The sequence below is a fragment of the Scaptodrosophila lebanonensis genome, unplaced genomic scaffold (assembly GCF_003285725.1).
Source record: "Scaptodrosophila lebanonensis strain 11010-0011.00,11010-0021.00 unplaced genomic scaffold, SlebRS2 tig00000072-arrow-pilon, whole genome shotgun sequence".
NCBI classification, from domain to species: Eukaryota; Metazoa; Arthropoda; class Insecta; order Diptera; family Drosophilidae; genus Scaptodrosophila; species Scaptodrosophila lebanonensis.
This window is the reverse complement of record NW_022060558.1, coordinates 4,632,574-4,654,234: the sequence shown is the minus strand read 5'-3', so window position 1 is coordinate 4,654,234 and position 21,661 is coordinate 4,632,574. Positions and strand designations below refer to the sequence as shown.

The 21,661-nt window shown below is 42.1% G+C and overlaps 2 protein-coding genes across 2 annotated transcripts; both read left to right on the top strand.

The window, feature by feature from the left end:
* Positions 1-5,377: 5,377 nt before the first annotated feature.
* On the top strand, positions 5,378-16,714 carry LOC115625455. Its single transcript, XM_030520503.1, has 6 exons — positions 5,378-5,903; positions 7,404-7,530; positions 11,600-11,989; positions 12,137-12,864; positions 12,915-16,395; positions 16,450-16,714. The coding sequence occupies exons 1-6, from the start codon at positions 5,600-5,602 to the stop codon at positions 16,712-16,714; spliced, it is 5,295 nt and encodes a 1,764-aa protein (XP_030376363.1). The 5' UTR covers positions 5,378-5,599.
* Positions 16,715-17,187: 473 nt separating this feature from the next.
* On the top strand, positions 17,188-21,122 carry LOC115625176. The gene is made up of 7 exons (XM_030520139.1): positions 17,188-17,584; positions 17,653-17,774; positions 17,827-17,940; positions 18,005-18,249; positions 18,318-18,967; positions 19,111-19,846; positions 20,274-21,122. The coding sequence occupies exons 1-7, from the start codon at positions 17,411-17,413 to the stop codon at positions 20,957-20,959; spliced, it is 2,727 nt and encodes a 908-aa protein (XP_030375999.1). The 5' UTR covers positions 17,188-17,410; the 3' UTR covers positions 20,960-21,122.
* Positions 21,123-21,661: the final 539 nt, after the last annotated feature.

The following is a 21,661-nucleotide window of genomic DNA, read 5'->3' as shown; positions in this document are numbered from 1 at the left end:
TGATTGGCTAAGCAATAATTGGCTATGACTTGCAGGTATAATCAAATTTGAGCTTTAATTTAACCACTTTTTCTTATCCGTACCTAAAACTGATCCGTATATGTACCAATTCTGTGATAGCGTACATTTTTTTATTCGAAATCTCGGCTTTTTTTTAATGTTCGCAATCGAACAATAAAATGCATACACGGCCCCTCAATATTTTTTATGATGCCATAAAATTAATAGCGAGTGAGCGAAAGAGCAGAATATCAGACCTTCTGAAATGGTATTGTCTTGCAATTATTTACAGCATTAGCAGAAAATATATTTGATTTCAATTACTCACAAAAATTGACTCATAGGTTATCCGTATAAACACCTGGATCTCAGACACTATAAGACCTAAAGACATAACATTTTAACCGAAGATGCCTTATATGAGTACGCAGGACAGGACCTTAAATTTAAATAAAACAAGATAGAACGCTACAGTCGAGCAAGCCCGACAGTAAAATAGCCTGTACTCTCCACAAAAAAAGAAAAATTAAAAAAAAAAAAAATTAAAAAAAAAAATTAAATTATTAAAAAAAATTAATGAATTAATTAATTAAATTAAATTAGAATATATATTTATGTTTAGTTTTAACAGCATACATTTACATCACGTACCTATGCGTGTTTATATGCGTGTATGTATGCAGCACAAAGTTGAACCAAAGCAGCAACAACAACAACAGCTGCGGGCAGCGCTGCCGACAGAGGCAGCGCATGAGCAGCGATTTTACTTATGGCTATAACTTTCTTCAGAATTGACCTATCATGATGAAATTTGGCACACGGACACATTAGTACTAACTGGATGTACCTACCAAAATTGATTTCAAAATTCCGAGAATTACGGAAGTTATAAGAAAAAACACGAATTGCGGGGGAGTGGGGGGGTGCATCGAAAAAAAACTCAAACTCGTACTTTCTCGGTCTTAGGAGAATATGGAAACCAAGTTTGGTTATTCTAGCTCTTATACTTTCTGAGATCCTTGCGTTCATACGGACAGACGGACAGACAGGCGGACAGACGGACGGACGGACAAGGCTATATCGACTCGGCTTCTCATCCTGATCAAGAATATATATACTTTGTGGGGTCTGCCACGCCTCCTTCTGTGTGTTACATACATGCGCACAAAACTAGTATAGCCTTTCACCCTTTGGGTACAGGCTATAATAACAGTACCAATATTAATAACGTATTGAAATTGGACAAAGAAATAATTACATACTTGAACTTCTTAAACGACTAAAATATAAGAAATAACAAGAGAGAACGCTACAGTCGAGCAAGCCCGACAGTGAAATACCCTGTACCCAGGTAAACTCCCGACACTGAGGTATATGCAGAAGCAACAAGAAAGGAATGCTAAAGTCGAGCAGGCTCAACTCTCAAATACCCTGTACCACCCCACAAAAAAGAAATTAAATTAATTAATTAATTAAATTAAATTAAATTAATTAAATTAATTATACAGAATTAAATTAAATTAAATTAATTAAATTAATTACCTAAATTAATTTAATTAATTAACTAAATTAATTTAATTAATTAACTAAATTAAATATAAAATATTCCATGCATGCATACATACATTTACATTTGCATCAGAATCGTGCCTTATGCGTGTTTGTGTACTTGTACATATGTATGTATGTGTGCATTGGGCCTGGTTATATGGCTATAACTTTCTTTCTGATCAAGCTATCATAATGAAACTTGGTGTACGTATATATAATTACTAACTGGATGTGTCTACCAAAAATTCAAAATTCCAAGAATTACGGGAGTTATAGAAAATCGTTAATAGGGGGGGAGTGGGGGGGAGGATCAGAAAAAATGAACAAACTCGTCGTTTCTCGGGCTCAGGAGAATCTGTATACCAAGTTTGGTTATTCTAGCTCTTATACTTTCGGAGATCCTTGCGTTCATACAGACAGACAGACGGACAGACGGACAGACGGACATGGCTATATCGATTAGTATTATATCCGTATACCAAGTTTCATTATGATAGAATGATCGGAAAGAAAGTTATAGCCATATAACCAGGCCCAATGCACACATACATACATATGTACAAGTACCCAAACACGCCTAAGGCACGATTCAGATTTAAATGTATGTATTTAGTTAATTCTTCTTCTTCTTGACTGGTCTTCAAACCCGTTATCGGGCTATGACCTGACGTAACACAGCTCTCCACGCGCCTCTGCTTCGCGCGCGTCGCTTCCAGTTGGTCACTCCGCAGGTAGTAAGTGCGTTCTCTACCTGGTCCTTCCAACGTAGGCAAGGCCTCCCCCGTCGTCGTCTCCCCCCAACATCCGCATCGAGAACTTTTTTCGCTGGGGCGTCTTCTTCCATACGCACGACATGACCTAGCCAGCTTAGCCGCTGGATGTTTATTCGCTTGACTATGTCAATGTCAGCGTAGAGCTCGTACAGTTCGCTGTTCCATCGTATGCGGTAGTCGTCGCCAACGCGTATGGGACCGAAGATCTTCCGAAGCATCTTTCTCTCAAACACTGCAAGAGCTGCTGCATCAGTCTGCGATATCACCCATGCTTCTGCACCATAAAGCAGCACGGGGAGGATGAGCGTCTTGTAGAGCGTTAGCTTGGTTTTTCGGGAAAGGTCTCTGCTACTCAATTGCCTACTGAGGCTGAAGTAGCATCGATTGGCTAGAGTTAATCTCCATTTGATTTCTAGGCTGACATCGTTGGTTGCTGTGACGGTGGTGCCAAGATACATAAAATCTTTCACCATTTCGAAAGTATAGTTTTCCACCGCGATCTGGGAGTCTGGTTGCCGCGTGTCCCTGCTAGAGGAAAACATATACTTAGTTTTGCTCTCATTTATCACCAAACCCACTTTTGCAGCTTCCTTCTCAATAGCCGCAAATGCTCCGGTGACGCCTCTCCTGGTACGGCTGATAATGTCTATATCATCAGCGTACGCAAGAAGCTGAACGCTTTTAAAAAAGATCGTTCCGCCTCGGTGTACACCAGCTTTGCGCACCACACTCTCCAGCAGGAAGTTGAAGAGGTAGCACGAGAGGGCATCGCCTTGCCTGAAACCTCGAACGGTATCAAAGGGGTCGGAGAGGTCCTTTCTTACCTTGACGGAGCTACGAGTGTTGCTCAACGTCATTCTGCAAAGTCGCACTAGCTTTGCAGGGATACCGAACTCAGACAGTGCGGCATATACACGTTCCCTCCTCGGGCTATCGAATGCTGCTTTATAATCGACGAAAAGATGGTGGGTATCGATTTGAAACTCATGGGTTTTCTCCAGGATTTGGCGTAGCGTGAATATCTGGTCAGTGGTGGATTTACCAGGCATAAAGCCGCACTGATAAGGCCCAATCAGTGCTATCGCAAATGGCTTTAGCTTATCACACACTACGCTTGATATGACCTTATATGCGACGGAAAGAAGGCTGATTCCACGATAGTTGGTGCAGACCGTGGGATCACCTTTTTTTAGGACGGGACATAGGACACCGAGATTCCAATCATCAGGCATGCTTTCAGTTAGCCATATTTTGCAGATGAGTTAATTAATGAAATTAATTTAGTTAAGTAATTTAATTTAATTAATTAATTAAATTAATTTAATTTATTTTTTGTGGGGTGGTACAGGGTATTTAAGAGTTGAGCCTGCTCGACTTTAGCATTCCTTTCTTGTTTACGCTTAAAAATATTTTTATTTCTATTAAGATTAATCTGTCAATGATAATCAACACGGAGTAACTTTTTGTTAATTTCGAACATGTTTATAGCCTGTACCCAAAGGGTGAAAGGCTATACTAGTTTTGTGCGCATGTATGTAACACACAGAAGGAGGCGTGGCAGACCCCACAAAGTATATATATTCTTGATCAGGATGAGAAGACGAGTCGATATAGCCATGTCCGTCTGTCCGTCTGTCTGTATGAGCGCAAGGATCTCAGTAAGTACAAGAGCTAGGATAACCAAAATTGGTATCAAGGTTCCTATAAGCCCTATGCAGAACGAGTTTGTTTATTTTTTCTGATACACCCCCCCACTCCCCCGCAATTCGTAATTTTTCTTATAACTTCCGTAATTCTCGGAATTTTAAAATCAATTTTGGTACATCCAGTTAGTACTAATGTGTCCGTGTGCCAAATTTCATCATGATAGGTCAATTCTGAAGAAAGTTATAGCCATAAGTAAAATCGCTGCTCATGCGCTGCCTGCAGCTCTGTCGGCAGCGCTGCCCGCAGCTGTTGTTGTTGTTGCTGCTTTTGTTCAACTTTGTGCTGCATACATACACGCATATAAACACGCATAGGTACGTGATGTAAATGTATGCTGTTAAAACTAAACATAAACATATATTCTAATTTAATTTAATTAATTATTTTAATTAATTCATTCATTCATTTTTTTTAATAATTTAATTTTAAAAAAATTTTTTTTTTTTAATTTTTCTTTTTTGTGGAGAGTACAGGCTATTTTACTGTCGGGCTTGCTCGACTGTAGCGTTCTATCTTGTTTTACCTTAAAAACAGTGGAAACTTAAAAAGCAAAACTATTTTTGTACATTTGTCGAAGTCTAGAAACGTAACCCCATATCTTGTATGGAGTCCATGTCTCGTTTAACACGATTTCGCCCGTTTGAGGCGAGGACTAGTTGTACTTTTTTACTAACAGCTTAGCACGAAGGGGTCTTTTTACAGATAATATGTCAAAACCTAGCTTAACATAGGCCATTTAACTAAAACGATATGATTCATACTGAATTGAGAAAGTTTCTTTTTATAGGTGAAGGTTTGGGAGTCGGAATGGAGTCCATCGACAACCAAATTCAAAGTAATTCAAAATCTATTTCTAGCAAAAGATTATATAGGACGGATGCAGTAAAGTATTTGTTGTTAGACACTGTAAAGGGAACATGACTGCGTTTGTTTTGTCAATTGAATTGAATTTTGAATTGCAATGTGCTTATACTATACTTGTATTAATACAATTTTAAGTATTTATCAATAGTGTTTAAGATATTTCATGAAATACTCAGTTTACTAATCTATAACTTCATAACATGAATTAGTAGAATTTTTGTAGAATTACAAAATTTGTGTACTGTAAAAAATAATGTGCACGTTGGTTAACCCATAATACTTGTAACGTAACAATTTTTTCCCAATAAAATTGAAATAAATAGAAAAACTACTTAATCGGAATAGGTTGTTGCTTTAATGGGTTAAGGCTACTGCTTTTCTGGCGAATGAAAGGCGCCAATTAATTAGACGTATTTGCATTAATTTATGCGTCTATATAAGTACGTCATATTAGTGCGGCCTGGCCTCTGTTAGTCAATCAGTCATTGGGGAATGGTAGTTGTCGTGTTTCATTAACCCAGCGTGCCAATCACATGTAGAAATTCCATATTTGTTTGCACAGCGGGGAAAACGCAATGGGCAGCAACAACAACAGAAGCTAATATGATTTCATAGAATTGAATGCCTGACGATTAAAATATTTCACACGTTGCCCGCACAATACATTCACAGAACGAGCAGCCGGACACTGCACTGGCCCACAAATGAGACGACAACGCTGTGGAATGTTGTTGCAACTGTGGCTGCAGATAATGTTGTCGTCATCGGCTGTGACAGATGCCAGCTATGCCTCCAGCAAGCCGCCCACACTGGAATTGCCGCAGCCCCTGGCAACCGAGGAACTGAGCGACTGGGATTGGCTTGAGGATAGTGTGGCAATCAGTGGGCGCAATGGTCGTTCCCATCGACCCACTCTCATGGATGTGGCCCTGCAGGTGAGCGTGCGGCAAGGACTCGATGCCATGGCCGAGGTGTACGGAAAAATACAGCCCGACATGGTGCGCAATGGTAGGTGGTCTCTGTCTTTCTCTCTCTCTCTCTCTCTCTCTTCATACAAAACTAATAAAAGCAAAATATGTTATTTTTCCCGAATTTCTTTTCTTTTTTTTCCACTGCCGTATTTGTGGAGATTTGTTCAATTGTTAGGCATCGATTAGAACCTGGAGAACAAAACATTCAAAATACCACTGAACTATCAATTTTTTAAAGCCTCGTATATAATTTTTCCTGTTACTCAATTCGGCGATATACATTTTAAACAAATTTGAATATAAATATATTAAAGACCATAGAAAGGTTTTTACTATTTTTATACCACCCGCATCTAGAAGTCTACTGAAATTTATCATGGAAAAGGAAATTATACTTAACTTGACCGTGAAAGAAATATCATTTAAACTGCAATATATACTATATGTACTATACTATGTTTCCATAAAGAAAGACATGTTTATATTTTGCATTTTAATCGGCTAGAAATGTATTTACGACTGGATATTTGAGTAATACTTTTGTAAACGATATATAATGATAAAAATATATGGAGCATTACAATATTTAAGCATTCCTTTTACTTTTGACTAATAGAACTAGATGTTTTAATAATGTTTATGTTTTTTTTATCAAATACTTTGTATTATTAATTGTGCCTCCCGAGACAGGCTTGTTTACACTCCTTTTTATACCCTGTACCCGTAGGGTAAAAAGGGTATATTAGGTTTGTGCAAAGTATGTAACAGGCAGAAGGAAGCATCTCCGACCCCATAAAGTATATATATTCTGAATCAGCATGACGAGATAAATCGATCTCCGTCCTTCCGTCCGTCTGGACGAACGCAAGGATCTCAGAAACTATTAAAGCTAGAATAACCAAAGTTGGCATCCAGATCCTCCTAGGTCCGAGAAAAGACGAGTTTATTTTATTTTTTGGAATTTTCTCCCCCTTCCCCCGCTACAGAATTTCGTCAATACCGTCCACATTTCAAATGCTACCTAAACCAAACTTTGCACACAAAATGTATACATAATAATCTACTTTAATCTAAATCGGTTAATGCTAAGAAAAGTTATTACCGAAACAAGTTCTCGCCAGTACAACCCCCCCCCAAACTGCAGCAACAAGTTCGCTCTTCTTCTTCCTCTTTTTGCTGCTGCTATGGGCGCATATAACTCAGTGACGGAAGTTAACATGGGTGCAGGGTATTTCACTGTCTGGCTTGCTCGACTGTAGCGTTCTCACTTGTTTTATGTTGTTGCTAAGTCGAAATATATTTTGAAGTAAATATTGTAGCTTTTCGTCTATATCTCAGAAATACTATTGAAATTCTTTTGTTGCTGAGCTTTTAACGAGAACGGGCACATACTGAACAATTGGCAGCAATACAATTTCCTAAATCTTTAGATGTAATAGAAGAATATTAGGTTGCAGTTAAGTTTTTGAAGGCTTTCTGAAATAAAACTGTATTATTTGATCAGACTCAGCTAAGTTCCTCTACTTTGATGTTGCAGGTCAATTGCTTGAGGACAACCATCCGGCCGCCCTGCTCTCCCGTTTCAATGAGCCGCACTTCGATACGGAGAGGCGAGAGATGGCCGCCTATGCGACCATTGCAGCAACGAAGGCATTTCGCAAAAAGTGAGTCATAAGGCCCATACCAGACAATACTACTTATTCGCAAATGTAAATGTATACATATATGTATTTCAATATGCCATATATTTGTAGTGTGGGTGGCGGTGACGGTGGCTGTGGCGGCGGCTTCAGTTCAGCGTGTTTGCAATAAAAATGGCCACAAATAGAAATGGCAAATGGCAAAAGCTATTGCCAAAGCGAAGCACATAATTAAAAATCAAAGTGTATATATGTATATACATATACAAGTATGCATATGTATACTACAAGTATGTGCGTGTAACAAGGCAAAAGTTTGGGGCCGCAAGCGATCTCCGGCGCATGCAAAAACCAATAACATGGTCATATGAGTGTGCTGCCCCAAACCGCTACTCCCGCTTAGCCAGCTACTGATTTTGCTGCTCTCGCTACTGCTAGAGCCCCGATGACATGCGCCAACTTTCTCGCTTGATTAACGAGTTCTACGGCTCTGGCTAATGAGTTGAAGTGCCCCATCAAAGTGCTCCTAAATGTGGCCAACAATGCGATTGCCCCGACTGTCTGTTGGAGCTCTTGCTGCTGCTCATGACTAAGAGTAAACTTTCACTTTGACATTGAAATGCCACATAATTGCGTTGCCCTCCACCACCCCACCCACCTTCGAGCGGGCAAGTTTTACGCAGGCTAAGCCAAATTGCACGATAAGTGAAGGTAAATTGAAGCTGACACTCTGGCTGGCTGCCTGGGCTCAAAGTTAAATGACCTCGTTGGTTGCCTGGACACCACCATCGGAAATGCCACCGGGCTCCAGTAGCCGTAGCCGTAGCAGCAGCAGTAGTACTGGCAGTAGCAACAACAGCACCTTGCGTTGCCTCTTGTTGCTTATCCAGTTTGCAAGTTTTCACTTTTCACAAACGAGTTGAGAGCATTGTGAAAATTTCGTGCAATTTTCCACACATATACGCATTAAGCTGAACAAAGAACTTTCACCCGAAATTCGAGCGGCATCGTCGAAATGCCCGAGCATCAGGTGCAATGAGCTTCGACCAAGCCAAATGCCACCACAATGCCAATAAGACTTTTATGTAATTGCATTTGAAGTGCGCAGCGTTGGCAAATCAATGAGCCGCATACCAACAACTGTGGACACAAAGGCTACTCCCCATTCGTGTCAATTCATTCGGAGACGTCTTTGGCGCCAAATAAAACAGATAAAGGCCAACACGGCAGCACACTCGAGTAATTTTTGATTATGTTAAATACTTTGCAAATACAAGTATTGAAAGCTATCAATAAACTTTGGAGTGGTTTGTATTGGATCGAATGCAGGACTTTCCTGACCGAACAGTTCTTAGTATATAATGTCATCTAAATTGCTTTGCGATGAAAAGCTAAGTTGCGGCTGGTATGGCCTCCGAGGCAAAATAAGGAAATATTAATAAAAACTGCAATCAATGGCTGACAGTTTTCAAACTATTGGGGGAACTCAGAAGGCATTTAACTGTGATGAACAGGAATACTCTTTTGAGAGTTTCGAAAAAGCTATTTAAAAACGAAAATATACCTCATCAATTACCCGGTTTAATGAGTCGGTTATTTTACCTCAATTGCTCATTTTTGCGAAGCTATTTTGTGTATTTAGATTTATAATTGTACAATCTATACACAAATCTAAGTTAGCCCCAAATAATTATGGATTACATGCAATAAATTCGTATACAATTTTGCATTTAAATCATTGTAATTCCAAGCGGGTCTCTCTGTTTGTGTGAGACCATTTATTATCTTCTATTGTAAAAACCAGGGGTACAAGCATTTTTAATTGTCTGAATACATTTTGTTGTTGGCTTCGTTTGAAATCAGGGTAGCCTAACGCTTAATGATGAAAAGCTTAGATGATCGTACAGACATAGAGAAAGGAAAGATTAAAACAAGCTAAATCGTTTTGACTGACCTTTTAGGGTGTAACTCTGCAAACCATTGTATCGTTTCGTGTACCTTGAACCCTGGCATGCACAGAAATTAGGAAGGATGTACGAGTCATATTGTGAAGCTCTTACATTGATCGCTCTATTTTGAAATGAATGGGCATCCCCCAGTATTGCATGCCCAGTCGGGCTTCAAAATGGCCTGGCATAACAATAATTTAGAGCGATGACCCGACAGTGAGTAAAGATGTTGCTGCTGCCTGCTAAGCTGGTCCCTGTTGTAGAAATGTGTGCCCGACTGGTATGGCGTGATTCCCAGATACCTGTATTTGCACTGTGTTGGATCGTGATATTGATACTAAAAAATGTATCTGATTAAACTACAAATTATCAAATTCAATTTTTATTGCGCTTTACATTCTGGGAACTTGGGCTTATCCAAATTGGCAATTTGATTCAAACTATAGAACATAATGGATATGTTGGACAGCTGTACCAGCATTTGTACATCTCCAAAATATGGAATAATCTGTTTTCTTCTTTAATCTGCAGATTTTATTAACATATTTTATTCATTGAATAACTTGAATAGATGAGATTTTGAAAGCACACATCGAAACTCAAGCAATGTTTTAGGAACTCAATCGAACTTCCACTTTTGTGTCAATTGCTGAGCCAAGCACATTGTTTTCTTTAAAAACGTTTCTAAAGTGATTCGATAAGATCGCAAGTAGAATTTGAATATGCTTTTAAGCAATTGAATAATTTTGTAAGGTGTTATAGGGAAAGTAAAGTAGAGAGGTCTAGTTAAGTTTTGTCGATTTATGTACATATATTTTAACTACTTCTGCTACTATCTAGCTGGTAATTTTTTTTTTTTTTGCATTTCAAAATCTAAACATATTATTATAGTTATAGAAGTGTGGGTATATTGAGAGAAGTTTATGTATACACTAGGAGTGCATATATGGCACATACTCGTACAATCTTCAGCTCGACGAGTCAGCACCCTCGCTGATGATGTGACTGCTGCTCGTTAATAATGCCAAAAAAAAAAAGCAATTGGCCAAATTAGAAGAAAGCGAGTGAACGCTGTAATTATATGGACAACAAAACTCACACTCGAAAATTATATACAAGTAGTGTGTTAGAAAAACAAGCGTGTCGCAGTCCGCCAAAGCGCGCGTTCCCTTTCACACCCGATGGGCATAATCAGCGTTCGCAACTCGATTACATCAAACGACAAAAACATCAAATGAACAAGCAACACATACATACATACTTACACACGAGCAGCAAACAAACAAATACACACACACACACAGACACAGACACACACACAAAGTAATGTCGGAGATCACTGCTAAAAACAGAAGAAAAAACAAAAACAAGACGCGACTTTCGTTTTCTACAAGCGCCACGACGCCACGAAGCCACGAATTCGGCCTCAAGCTTGAAGCTTCCCGTACGAAAGTTCGACTGCTGGCTCAGAGTTCATTGACAGCGACGCTAATGCGCTTTATACATACATACACGTATGTGCTCGTTTGTGCGTGCGTGTGTGTGTGTGTGTGTGTGTGAGTATGATGTTGATGTTAATGTTGCGTATACGCGAGGTAAGCCCTCTGAGCTTTTATTTGCAGTTACTTGCATTCAAAGCTGGCGACAGTTTCGATTCAATAAAGGTCAGCAAAGGTCTTATAACTTCATTAAAATCAACTTATGGCTTACTTTGAAAACAAGCTGAGCGGCCACAAAAGTGGAGAGGAAAAACATTTTCCACTTTCACCGCAAACGAAAAAATAAAATGCGCTAATAAATGCTGCAAATGGAAAGCAAAAGCGACTACAAAATTGAAGTCAACGTTGGCACTATGCTTTTTTTTATACGTTTTCCCATCAAACCCACAAACAAAGCTGATAATGCCAACGCAACTTGCTTTAATTTTTTGTTGGTGCTGATGGTGTCGTTGTTGGAAGCCATCTCCGCTGCGAACTCGTTTTCCATGGCTTCCAACTCCAAAATCGTTTTATAAATAGAAGCCGGCGCCACTGACTGCCAGCACTTAAAACCGAAGTTTCATTGCAGCCATGTCGACGGAGTCGCCATTGCTGCCAAGCTGGCCAGGATTAACGTGTCCACACTAACACCCAAACCTTTTGCAGCTTTCAGCATATCGATGAACTGGCCCGTCAGTCGCATGCACAGAAAATCTCGTTACGCCGCACGGCCCTGGAGAGCCTGTGCCCCCCTCGTGATCCGCCTTCGTGCATGCCTGCATCCGAGCGATATCGCACCCATGACGGCACCTGCAACAACAAGCGGCGACCCCGCTGGGGCAGTGCCCAGATGCCATTTAATCGCTTTCTGCCACCCGAATATGGCGATGGAGTAGACAGCGTGCGCAGCTCCACGGACGGTAGTCCACTCTCCTCGTCGCGCTTCGTTAGTCTTTTAGTGCATGGAGCTCGAGAAGGAGAGGCTCCGCTTACCCTGATGATTGCAATGTGGGGCCAAATGCTGGACCACGATCTGACTTCCACGGCCCAGCCCCGGTAAGTCTATCAAGAATCAACATCATTTTATATTGTTATAGGAAGCGCTTAATTGGTAATCAAGGCTCGAGTCTTACAAATGATCAGGACAATAAAACTAACACTTAGGCTTTGTAATGCACTTTTTAAAGGATTCTTTTCTTACAGCTCTATCAATGGCTCCATACCCAGCTGCTGTGGAGGGAAGGACTTTCATCCTTCCTGTTTTCCAATTAAAGTGCCGCTGGACGATCCCTGGCTTGCACCCCTTAAGGTCCGTTGCTTGGAGTTTCTGCGTTCGGCCCCGGCGCAGCGGCGCGATTGCGTATTGTCCTGGCGAGAGCAAACTAATCAGGTCACTTCCTACATCGATGCTTCGCCCATTTATTCCAATAGCGCCAAGTCAGCAGACAATGCACGCGTTTTTCGTAACGGACTGCTAATCTACGGGCGAGGGAAGCCGGAGGAAGATGTTTGCCAACGTGGTGCAATCGCAACACAGTGCATTCGAGCTGGAGACGGTCGGAGTGGAGAGCAGCCCGGCTTGCTGGCTATGCACCATGTCTGGGTCGGAGAACACAATCGAATTGCAATGGAACTGAGTGAGCTTAACCCGCACTGGAGTGACGAAAAAATCTACCAGGAAGCGCGGCGCATTGTTGGCGCTATGTTTCAGCATATAACGTATCGGGAGTTTTTACCTATCATTCTGGGTCGCGAGGTTTGCAAACTGTTTGACCTAGATCTGCTCCCTAATGGCTACTACGAGGGTTACGATGCCAAAGTGAATCCGACGGTCGCCAACTCTTTTGCAGCTGCTGCTTTTCGTTTCGGGCATTCATTAGTTCAAAACTCTTACTTGCGCTGCGACCGTCATCATAATATAATCAACAATAGTGAGTTGTCTTTCTAATTTCAAAATGCAGACATAATAATTTTTCTTTAGATGTAAGTTTGCACGAGGAGTTCCAACGCGGTGACATTGGTTCCGCAGGCTCTCTGCACCGACTTTTACGAGGCCTAGCGTCACAACGAGCATTAAAGCGGGATGAGTTCATTACACCCGAGCTGACCAATCACTTGTTCCAAACACCCGGGTTTCCATTTGGCTTGGATCTAGCTGCCATCAATGTACAACGCGGTCGAGATCATGGAATCGCGCCATACACCGCATGGCGTGTTCCCTGTGGTCTGTCGCCCATCCACAGCTTCGAAGATCTGGCCAATGTGGTGGGTCCAGAATCAGCTAAGCGCATCAGTCACGCCTATCGCAGTGTGCACGACATCGATCTGTTTGTTGGCGGCATTGCGGAGCGTCCAGTAGTAGGTGGTCTGGTGGGTCCCACCTTTGCCTGCATTATTGCCCAACAATTCAGTAACTCGCGACGCGGAGATCGCTTCTGGTACGAAAACGGTGGCTTTGAGAGCTCCTTTACTCCTGCACAGCTACATTCTCTGCGACGCGTCTCGTTAGCTCAAGTTCTCTGTCGTGCTGTGGGCGGTGGAACTTTCCAACCACACATCTTCATTCCGCCCGAATTTGATGACAACGAGCGTGTCACCTGTGGCGCTGGGGTGTTGATGCCGATTGATCTCAGCCCCTGGTTAGAGCAGGATCCCTTTGCGCCACAAACACCATTCGTTACCCCGGAAATCGCAAGCAATGGCTTAGGAGTGGTACATGTTATTAAGGAGGATAAGGCGGGTTTTAGCAATCGCATCAAGCCCACAAATTCCGCGCACAATCCACACATAGCATTTACGCCTAACTCAGCGATAGGCTTCCAACGACCCAATAGTACGACGAAAATCAACGACAAACTCGACCTCAAGCGAAAAACTCAAACGACAACCGGAACGAAAAACCGACACACCACTCCGACTCGCAAGACTGGGGTTAACAACAAACTGGACAAGTCTCCTAAGAAACCGACGAACATAAGACAACCTCCTGGTACGACAACGAGAAGAACGGTAGTGATTAACAATGTGGCCATTCAGCTTCGTAGTGCTATAAGCAGTAATACCAAAGAGAACTTGACAGATTTTGGACAAACAGTTGGGTTGACTCGAAAGTCTGACAGCACTGACGAACCAGAACTTCGGAACGACGCATCAGAGTTACCTAATGAAGACGTAGAGCTAAGACTGAGCCCGCACTTTCGAAATGAGGAAGTAGAGTTACATAGTGATTTGACGACATTGAGCAGTGAGGGATCAAGTGCCGCGAATTCAACGATAAGCGATATTTTTAAGTCCACGGCCGATGAATTAAGGAACCATGAATTTAACACAACTGAACTACGACCAAATGACCCCAATAACGATGACCCTAAAGCAAACAAACCAAACAACAATGACCCTGAAGGAATTGACCACAAAACAAATGACCCGAGCAACCATGACCTTAAAGAAAACCCTCCAAAAAAGAATGACCCTAAAGATTACAACTTGAACACGAATGACCCAAAAGAAAATGAACCAAATACGAATGACTCTAAAGCAGAAAGCCCACAGACAAATGACCCGAATACGATTCAAACTGAAGTAACGGAATTAGAAGAAAAAAGACAAGAAACAAACAATTTTGTTACTACTCAGACCAACATAAAAATACTCAGGACAAAATTACAGCCCACAATAGGGAACAGCACTGACGACACTGATCAGGACATTATAGATCCTCTCAAAGAACCGACACCGGACGACCATCCGCCTCGTGTCCAACGCACGGCACGCAATTCTGGGCAATTGATAAACGACAAGGACGCAACACCCTTTGCTACAAACAAGAAGCCCGATGTCAAGCTTCTGCACTCTAATCGCAACCGTACGAGTCTCCCTGCAAGCTTCCCGCCCCCATCCGCTACCACAAAGCAAACGCGCCCCACACGCACCACCAAGGCACCTAAAGTTTCCAAAACAACTAAACGGGGAGTAGAGCTACGAAGTCAGTTCCAAAGCCGACCCATTTATACACGACCACAAAAGGTGATTGTGAACGGACCGAACGCGGATCAGTACGAAATCGAAATAAATATACGCCAGACGAACAAAAATCCCTCACCGCATCCCTTGACCTCCGAATACAATGACTATACGACCGTTTACAAGCCCTTCAGTACATATGGCAGTAGCTATGAGCCTCACTACCTCGAATATGCTACCACTACTCCTGCTTATGCCTACTATCAGTCACCGCCGACGATGTTGCCAAGCCCAGTGCAACCATACAAGACTAAACCACCGACGATTATTTATCTAAACGAACAGGACGATCGACGAACTACGACGCGACAGCCAAACATTTTCCAGAATTTTTTAACATTTGCTACAAATAGTTTTAATGGCAATCGACGGCCCACCTCACCGCCACCACCTCCTTCGGCGGCAGCGCCACATCAAGAAAGACCACATTTTGAATCCTTTGTGGTGAACAGTCCTAACAGCGGCACCTCTACCTCGCATATTCTGTCAGCCACTTCTTACGGTTCAAGACCATCATCGTTGCATACCCAAGGTCAATCACCTTTTCCTGTGTCGACCAGCTCACAGGTCGGCGTACATCCTGAGTCTGGGTTCGTCCATGCCTCCAGCAGCGCAGTTAGCGCCGGCAACTTTGGTAGCATTTCTGGGGTAGCCAGCGCCAATGGAGCGGACAGCATATTTAGCTTTAACATACGGCCGCGTCCGGACACATCTCCCGTTATTAGTTCCGTAAGCTCCTATGTGCGTCCCCAGAATGGCGGCCAATATGGACTAGCCTCGCAGCATAGGCCAGATTATCCACACAGTGATCTTTACTACGATCGTGAGCTAGGCCAAGCAAATAATCTAAGCCCCTTCTCCAACTCAGGGTCTAAGCCACAGCACACTGTGCCGTACTATGCACGAGCACCTGAGTTAAAGGAAGCCTCTAGCCCTAATGAGATGTCCAGTGTGCCGGACCATAAGCTCGACATTCGTGACTATGACTACCTGAGCCGTACGCTAGCTAATCTTACTACTGCCGAGGGTACAGCCAACGACGATTACATGTACGACGAAGACGACAGCTTGAACACAAAAATCATTTCTGACGGCCTTACCAAACAGTCAACTGATACGCTACAATCGACTAAGAAATACGAAACCGAACTGAAGTTGGCAAGCATTATTGAGGTACCGAATAACACGACGAACGTAACTCAGTTGGACGACAATTATGTATTACCCATGCTTACCACTGCTCTGCAAACCTCTCGTACCACCACCAATAGCAAAGTTACCGTGTTTCCGGACAGTTTAGGCAAACAACTGGACAATGACATACTATCCGATGACTATGAAGAACATTCGACTGACATGAAGGAGTCCTCAGCCAAACGCCCAGGCCAACCAACGAGCATAGCTTTTGCACCCATCACTCTGCTAACAAAACCAGACAGGTGAGTTGAAGCTTCATTCCAAATGGTATTCCGCCTAAAACCGTTCAATTTCAGGCCAGATAACTGGGTGATTTACAATAAGGCAAGTGAGGAACCCCCACTACCACAACCACCGGTGGTAAGCATGGACTCTCCGCCCACCGCAGAGGTGCCCATGCCCATTCAAAACCTGCATAACCTATGGCTCAAAAAGGACTTTAAGGCTATGCCAGAAACGAAAACACATTATACAACTAATATAGCGAAGAGCAGTGAAACAACCCAAACAGTAACAGCTCCCAATGGACTAACAACTGAAAGCACAACAAATGCCAAATAAACTTAAGTTATTGATTATTTATTTCTACATATATTGTAAAAATTTGTATTTAATAAACATACACAAATTTAATACAACGGTCACGTTCGGTTTTAATATGCTTTGCACCTAAAACAACAAGGCTTTCTCTGTAATTCTATAATAATTTAATTTGAACTACTGGCTAAAACTTGAATTAGGCGAATATTAAGAATTCGTTGGTATAAGCAATACTATTTGATACTTATTTGAAATTGACCATGATATTTTAATTTGGCGGTCAAGAAATGCTTAGAGTTGCCTTTCATCCTGAAATGCGTTTTATTATATTTATTATAGGGTAACACTTACTTGCTGGCGGGCTGCCACACCGTACATTGCTTAGACAAATCGTAAACAAACTTACGGCGCTGCCAGACTGCACAAGACGGCGAAGTTCATCACAGTCATTGCAGAGGCAGAGAGTGTTTAACATATTAAAGTGCAACTTATTAGATTATTAACTGAAAAAATCATTGGCAAGTCGATGTGGATGTGTGCCACCGTCGCCGTGGCTTGCCAAAAGATTTAAAACGAAGGGCACGGCACAACGACAACCGCTGCTACGTCTGCTTTTGTTGTTGTTGCGGGGTGGTAAAGTAGTTAGTAGTTTGTGTGTTTTTGAATGGCAATGGGAAGGGGAAAATCATAAGTCTGATTATTTGAGTCTGGGAGGCCATGGAGACTGAATACCAGAATTACGTGGAGTCCTTGTCGAGCGCGTCCTCTGACGACGACGATTTTTCAACGGTGGACAGTTCGGATGAGGCAGAGGAGCCCGCTTTGACTCCAACACCCAATACACACGCGCTGCAATCGCGAAATTTTGTGCAAATGCTTCACGACAGAGAAGTAAGTATTATGGACAACTATTGCGAAATGTATGAATGTAAATGCAATGACGGTTTGATTTATTACAGCGTACGGGCTTTTTCTCTGGTCGATCATGTTTGGGCCAGAAGCCTCAAATTCCATACGATAAGGTGCCAAATAGACTAAAGTTATATCTCAAGGACTTACTACCCAACAATGCACTAGAAGGGTAGGTTGGTTGCAATGTGTGTCGTAGGCTCGCTTTCATTAAATCATTGCAGGCACGTGTTTATGGGTTTGACCGCTTGTGGCCAGTATATGCTTAGCTATCGGGTGGTCTGCAATGACAACACTATGCTTAATCATTATTCCTTCAATGTGGGCTACAAGTACATGTGAGTGTGCTCTAACCGGCGAACTTCGCTCGTAGCCTTAAATCTACTGTTTATTCCCCCATAGCCTCTACTTCTGGATCTTTCAACCGCACAAAAAACTAAGGCACAGCTTTTCGCGACGTCTCTTCGATGATCATGTCGTGGACAATATAAAAACAGTGACCATGGCACAATGGAAAAATGCTGACAAGCAAATATTGTTGGTACATGGCGCTGCGATAGAGGAAAGTGAAGAAAGCTACATAACATACGTAAAAGTTCCTAAACTAGGTTGTTTAGAATGCAAGAAACTAAGAGATGACGGTCCTTGTAAGTGCAGTAACTCGAAACCACTGTTTGCTCTTCTTTTCTTCCCTTCTCACTTTTTGCTCTTTTAGATTCCTTTTACAATGCACACTGCCTGAATTGTAATCTGACGGTGCACACAAAATATTCCTCAACGGAGACAGATCCAACTTTTGAGCCGCACATAAACCTGCTCTGCCCGGAACGCATATTGATCATCTCGAATGGGTTCATGCATATGCTGCGCATTGATGTTGACACGCCGGCCGTGTCTATGGTCAGCGGTGTATTGGTGCCGCAAGAAAGTTTTTGCATACCCGGCACACCACAGACTCTGGTGCTCCCCAGGACGCCGCTGCCCCTCGATGAGGAACGAGGACCAGGCTCTGAGACGGACTCGGGCAGCAGTCAGAGTGTCGTTGCACGCATAATAGCTGATTTCAGTGACATCGAATCGGATCATAGCCAACGAAGCAACAACAACGAAGTTCAGCAAAATATCTGCTTCTCACCAAAGTCCTATGATAAGTCCATATTCACGCCCAACTACTATCATGCGACAGGCACTGGGACATCTGCGACAAATAGCATAGCTCTACCGGAAACAACTATACCGGCCTCTAAGCAGAACACATCTGTTACAGGCGAAGCCAACGGCCTAATGGTCAGTCACTCGCGTAAACGCAACGAACGCATTGTCACTAAGTCCTATCGCAGCGGCATTACTACCATAGAACTACAAGTGAGTTCAATATAATTATTCAATATTATATCTAGTTAAGTATATAGTATAAGTATAGTTTGGTTAGGAATGGTGTGTTAGTTCATTGAAAAACTGCCATAAAAATCATAATTATTAATGCCATTTCTGTATATTTACCATAGAGCGGGGCCAGTTCGAGCTCTATGTCGGATAAATCAAATGCCTATGAATTCTCCGAGGACAATGAAAAATGCGAGAAGATCTCAACGTTTCGCAAGCGCCGCCTTGCCGAGAAAAAGTACGAGTTCTCCGAGGACAACTCCGAGAACATTATTCCTTTCACAAAAATACGCTCGGCCGGTCGGACATCGGCGCCACACTTTAGCCCATCGGCTGGGAGCTCTGGCGCACGCAGCTTGCATCGCTTTTCACCTACGGCACACTTTTTTCACAACTCGCCATGCGCATCACCTTCATCATCGCCACACCCTGCACAGCCATCTCATACTCCGCCGCCACCACCACACTTGGGCTTTCGTTCTCCGCCCTCCGGTTCGAATCTAATGCGCTCGCCTAGTCGCCATGCCAACACTTCTGCAGTTGCAGTTTCCCAGATCTATAACCAGAAATCTCCGCCACTTTCGCAGGCCACACAGCAAATGCTCAGCTATAAGCCAGTCGGGCCGCTTGGCGCCCTGTCACCACTGCAGGTGTCTATGGCTAAGCGCTTCGAGATAGGCGGCTCTATGTCTCCCAATGCTGGTCTATCATTTCTTTCACCGCGTCGCGAAGAGCCGCGTATTGTGGAGGTTCCCGTCCAGGGTGGCACAATGCCTGAAAAACCAGTCTGCACAAAGAAACTGCGGCGTTTGTTTGTAGAGGAGGACGATGCCACGTCGGTGATAACCAGCGAGGAAGGTAATAAAAAAAGTTCGGCTTAATAAAATTCCGGGCTAGATTTTTTCATTCATCATTAATGGTTTTATTTATTTTATTTATTTGGTTAATTAGTTCTATGCAACGCGAACGCCAATGTTTTATATTTTATCATTTTAAACCTCTTCGCCCTTTAAGCATTTAAATTTTATTCCTGTTGACTGTTTGAGAATAGTTTTGTGCCCAAAGTTACTAAAAAAAATTGCATTGATCAAATTGAATAAAAAAAATTCGATAAAGGGCCATCATTGATTGTTAAACAGGTTACATCTTCAATGATTAATGTTATTAAATATTTAAATGAAATATTGCTGGATCCATAGACAATTTATTGCATGTCCGTCAATATTCCCAAGGGAATTCAAAGTACTTTACGAATCTGCTTATAATAGAGATTTCACTTTTTCAGACGATTGCATTTCGCCGGGCTATCATACCTCGCTGCCGATGGAGGTGCACGGATCTTGCTATTCGGAAATGCAGATGATCTCACTGGCCTCCTATCAGAGACTGCGCTGCAATAGTGTCATCATTACACAGCACTCCTTCGATCTGGAAACATTTACCTACTACGTCATAAGCATGCTGTGCCAAAAGCATCAGAAGATCTACAATGTGTTCTATGACTGGGCCTACGAGATCATCAACATGTGTCCATTAAGTCAGACCATCAGCTGCCTGCTAATGGCCCAATTCTCTGCTCGGGATCAGCTGCCTACCGCTCCCACAAAGTGTCTGCACTGCACAGGGCGGATGGATTGTGCATTTCACAATCGTCAGTATGAGAGCCGCATCCTTTTCAACTGGAACATGGAATCGGGAGTGTGGCAGGTGCTGGACTACGGCGATATGAAAGAAATACTCGCTATGGAGCCTTTCGGACCGCTTAGGCGTCTTGGCACGTCTCGATTGACGTTCGCCGAAGTCGCAAAGAAAACGGCACAGGAGCTATCAGCCAGCCTGAACAAGTTGCCAGATTATGCGTGTCATTTGCGCGTGCTTAACTCTGATATTAAGAAATCTAAGTCTTTCATTTGCGATATGGACAACATGGTGGAGTTTCACTTAAAACGTGCGCCACACACAGCTTTCTAAGCACTCAATTATCTTTTCCAATTCTTTGTACGCCAAACGCTTTTGTACAAACTATCGCCGGCCGAACGGCAAGTTCATCTAGTTCAGTTCTAAACATAACAACATGTGCTGTATTTAGTTTTTAACGGTTACATAAGTGCAACGATAAACGCTTCGGGTATAAGTTGAAATGCGTCCTAATTTCGACTGAAGTCATTTAAGTAAAATAGTTTAAATATCGTTAATCATCGTCTGCAGTTGTATTACAAATACAAAATACAAACATCAAAATGCCGACTCAAATGATTCTATTCTAATAAGGATACTTTTGATATTCGATATTTTCCATTAGACAAACACAACATACATTTACAAATATCTCCTTTATTCTAATTACATATACTATACATAACTACTAAGTACTAGTTAGCACTAGTTAACAAATTACGAATTCGTAATAAAGCGCTTGCCGAGTCTGCTTTATGGGGCAGAAGAATATACTAGCCTATAAACTATTCTAATCAAGCGTAAATATAAAACAAAATATGAGTGAGTTACTGAAAACCCTAATGATGATATTACTAAGCTGTTTTAATTCTTGACTTAAACAATACTTTTATTAAATATACAATAAAGTTCAAAAGGTACTTTTTTGTTTTATTTCGTTCACCTAACGATAAAGGAAATTAGCTGTGAAATAATTTTCTTTAACTTTAATCGCAA

Excerpts from the sequence above, each read along its gene's own strand:
- LOC115625455 (XM_030520503.1), top strand. The coding sequence starts at position 5,600 with ATGAGACGACAACGCTGTGGAATGTTGTTGCAACTGTGGCTGCAGATA. Across the intron at positions 5,904-7,403 it reads GCCCGACATGGTGCGCAATG|GTCAATTGCTTGAGGACAAC; the intron begins GTAGGTGGTCTC and ends TTGATGTTGCAG. Across the intron at positions 12,865-12,914 it reads TCATAATATAATCAACAATA|ATGTAAGTTTGCACGAGGAG; the intron begins GTGAGTTGTCTT and ends ATTTTTCTTTAG.
- LOC115625176 (XM_030520139.1), top strand. The coding sequence starts at position 17,411 with ATGGAGACTGAATACCAGAATTACGTGGAGTCCTTGTCGAGCGCGTCC. Across the intron at positions 17,941-18,004 it reads AATGTGGGCTACAAGTACAT|CCTCTACTTCTGGATCTTTC; the intron begins GTGAGTGTGCTC and ends ATTCCCCCATAG. Across the intron at positions 19,847-20,273 it reads GGTGATAACCAGCGAGGAAG|ACGATTGCATTTCGCCGGGC; the intron begins GTAATAAAAAAA and ends TCACTTTTTCAG.